Consider the following 3939-nt stretch of genomic DNA (forward strand, 5'->3'; position numbering starts at 1 on the left):
TGTTTTGACGTTTAATAAAAAGTAATTGATTTGACTAGAAAACTAGCCTATTCTTTACCTAAGTTTACCGTCTGGTCTGAATTAGATCCAGTGCTCCTAACTGCGGGCCCAGTCGAGCGTTTAGCGCGGGATTTAGATAACCGCAACATTTTAAATTACTTTTATTTACTTTCAAATTATAACGGTTCATTTCAAATTAAAATCGTTTGATAGTTGAGCGATTTTAGACGGACAACAGTACCTTTACACCCTAGCATTATCCCGTTTTTCACAGGGTCCGCTTACCTAACCTGAAAATTTGACAGGTCCGGTTTTTTACAGAAGCGACTGCCTGTCTGACCTGGCCTGTCTGTCTGAACTGTAACTACATAGTTCTATATTATCCCAGTGGAGTCAATGAGTACGAGTGTTGCACTTACAACACTATGTCGTCTGAGCGGATTATATTTGAAAGATTTAAGCGACTCTAGTGGGTAAGATAGCGGTATGCGCTGAATGAGAGAAATCATCGACCATGCCGGCGGGGTCGATATCGGGGTTCTGAAGTGTTTGTTGTTGCGAGCTGATTGGCTAGAGTAATCGGGACTTACGGACCCGGGCGCAAGCCTTGATTTGGCGTTCGTTGTCACTGCGGCTGCGCACGTTTTAGACACTTTTTGTACAGTTCGACCACCTTTCCGCTATTCGCGATCTCGATAAACGGTACCCAGTAAAAAATTGCACTTCGTGATCGATGCGTTTGCCTACCTTTTTTAACTTACTGGTATTCTCAATCTCAAATCCGAGTTTATTTATAAGTTGAAGACCAAATGATAGGAAATAGATACCTATCTATTTCAAGTTGTTTGAGATAATAATGTTACTTGATTTAAGTATTCAAGTAATATTCAAGTATTTAAAAGTCAAGTGTTCAAAAAAATATTCAAGTATTTAAGTATTAAGTATTCAATAGTTATTTAATATTAAAGAATATATTATTTATACATACATAAAACGATTAATTAAGTTCAAATTGAATACTCTTCTCTTCGAAACATTTAAGCACATAGTAGTGCGATAACCAAGTTCGCAGATGAAGAATAGATAATTTTTAAAAGTAGGTACCTACTTAAGGATTTGTGAGTTCAGTGTTTATCTACCTATCTTATTTTTGGGAATATTTGCATCTCATTAAAACGTAGATTAGGACTATTATAAGGTGGATGAATATTCACGACGGTGCCTAAAGTAAAACCAATAAAGGTGTTAGGTACTAGGTACATCACACATACAAATACCGAAATAAACAGCAGCGTAATACTTGTAATTTGATTCTCCTAGCGTCTCATTTAAAATTTAAAGTTCACTTATGGCACAATGCATCATATTAATTCACCGAGACCGTTTTATCTTGCCGATGAAATTATAATGCTAAGAATTTTAATAATACTCATTCATCGTTGAATCGGTGTATAATTCAAATCTCTTTTTCTGTATCATCGTAATTTACATACGCTAAATAAAAAGCGGTGTCATCACAAAAGATATTTGGAGGCAATATAAACATAATATCAATTTAAATTCCTTGTTAGTGGAGCGAAAGCCGACATCATACCTGAATCTGGGGAGCTTGGATTGGCTAACCGTCCGGCCAATCACAGCGCAGTAGAGCGGGCGGCATGGGGACCGCGGCGTTGAGCACCCGGCGGGCGGGTCGAGCCACGCACTCTCCGCGCCTCAGTTCCTCTCCACACCTCGTATTGAAGTGACGCGGTCACACACCTGTGTGTTTATTATCCACAACTTTGAAAGGACATTAACTTAGTTATTCTGCTTACCTGTGGAAGTGACAATGCCGCGGCCGTCACGTGAATCCTACGGTGATCAAAAACCGCCTTACTCGTATATCTCTTTGACGGCGATGGCAATCTGGAGCTCGCCGGAGCGCATGCTGCCGCTGTCAGAGATCTACCGGTTCATCACGGACCGATTCCCGTACTACCGGCGCAACACGCAGCGCTGGCAGAACTCGCTGCGGCACAATCTCTCGTTCAACGACTGCTTCGTGAAAGTGCCGCGCCGTCCAGATCGGCCCGGGAAGGGCGCGTACTGGACGCTGCACCCCCAGGCCTTCGACATGTTTGAAAACGGCAGCTTACTGCGTCGCCGCAAGCGATTCAAGCTGCAAAAGGGAGAGAAGGACAACCTCAACGCAGAACTTGCAGCTCTTGCTAGTTTTAACAGAGCATTTTTGGCGCGACAAGCTGGAGCACCGCCGCCTCCGCCGGCGCTACCTACTGCAAGTTTGTATACACCTCCGTTGTGTCCTCAAATGAGTCCTGAACCTGCGGAACTTCCGGAAGCTACAACAATGACAATGTTGCCGAGAGAAAGGCCACGAAGAGCGTTCACGATTGATGCATTATTGGAACCTGAGCCGCCACGGAGTTCTCCGTCACCACCTCAGCCAGTGATGCCAATACCTTCCTTGCCACGGTTAGAGCTATCGATGCCATCGCACTACATGCTAGCGGCGCAGCGTTACCACGCAGAACTGCTGCAAGCAGCTGCGCACGCACTTCGTCCCTGCTACCTGCCACCTCTGCCCGTCGCGTGACATCGGCGCCCAGACGCTACTTGCTCTGACTTAACGTGCAATGCTAGATTGTAAGTACTGAACTCAGTCTAAAGATATATCCTTGTGAAAATACAAAATGTGTAGAATATTTAATTGTAGAACCTTAATATATTATGTTTATGATCTTCAAAAATCCACAATACACTATGTTGACAAACACCTACATTACCTACATCAAAGTCAGTAGAAACATGACCTAATTTCACAGCCGTTTAAAATGTAACGTTGCTAACAAATACGCCTACACGGTTCCGACTCCGACATCGAGGCCTAAATGTGTATAAATACTTTGCGTGGAACTGCACAGCATCATACTGTGCCCTTGTTCTACACATAACATACAGTCCTTTCAATAAGCTCTGCATTCATTTGTTTAGTGATCTCACTTGTAGATAATTATAGTTACTAGCTAAAATATTTGTGATTATTTATTATAAAAAGATTGATGTCTAAATAAAACTTTATCACAAATACATAGTTCAATTGGATACTAATTGGAATGATATAGATAAAATATGTTCCATAACTCTATCCAGTTTTCTTCTATATAGGATTTGTTGTTGTAAATACGCTTTTGAATGCATTTTACACTAATTTTTGACGTTAGCAGTTTATTGTGAGGAAAAAATGTTGTCAATAATTAATTGTTATTTATTTTAGTTAAGAAAACTATGATTTATACTGTTTTTTGTAGATATTATGTCTTTGTAAATATTGTTTACATTGTTATAAAGTTCAGTAGTATTAAATTAAAATAATTCTTAACTTAGCTGTTTTATTCTTCATCAAAATTTACAGTCTTGGTTTCATTAAAATTTCAAGTGCTACATTTTTCAAATATTGTTCAAAGAAAAGGAATTCCTTTAGAGTTCTATCTTCGTGGGGGGCGTCCCGATTCTACTATAGATAAGGGGAAATGGTAAATGCTATGGTTACTTAAATGGTAAAAAACCGTCGAGGAGGTGGTCCTTTTCACGGTGTAACGTAGCGCGTCGGCCGACTTTGTGCCCTAATAGATCGTGTTATTGGCCTCAACTGGACAACCGCTGACTCACCAAACGCCTTGTTATACCAAAATAAGGACGTTTCGAGTATAAAATTAGTTGCTAGTCGCTAGCATCTGAAACAGCGTCAGTACTTCTTGGAATCTATCGTGAAAACTAATATTTTCCAAAGCAACATTAAAACATATAGGTATATGAAATACATAATTAGATATTGTCATCAATGAGGGAATGTTTTACTCAAGTGACGATAATTTTGAAAGTTTACGGATATTATTCGTTATTGTTTCTCAAGAAGAACGACACATAAACGACGTC

The 3939-nt window shown here is 40.1% G+C and overlaps 1 protein-coding gene across 1 annotated transcript; it reads left to right on the top strand.

Annotated features, from left to right (window-relative positions):
* The first annotated feature begins 1739 nt into the window (after positions 1-1739).
* LOC126372969 (fork head domain-containing protein FD4-like) lies at positions 1740-3287 on the top strand. The gene has a single exon (XM_050018903.1). The coding sequence runs from the start codon at positions 1832-1834 to the stop codon at positions 2594-2596; it is 765 nt and encodes a 254-aa protein (XP_049874860.1). The 5' UTR covers positions 1740-1831; the 3' UTR covers positions 2597-3287.
* The last annotated feature ends 652 nt before the right edge of the window (positions 3288-3939 follow it).

Source organism: Pectinophora gossypiella, chromosome 2, assembly GCF_024362695.1.
Source record: "Pectinophora gossypiella chromosome 2, ilPecGoss1.1, whole genome shotgun sequence".
Lineage (NCBI taxonomy): Eukaryota > Metazoa > Arthropoda > Insecta > Lepidoptera > Gelechiidae > Pectinophora > Pectinophora gossypiella.

Coding starts and splice junctions, on each gene's coding strand:
- LOC126372969 (XM_050018903.1), top strand. CDS start 1,832: ATGCCGCGGCCGTCACGTGAATCCTACGGTGATCAAAAACCGCCTTAC.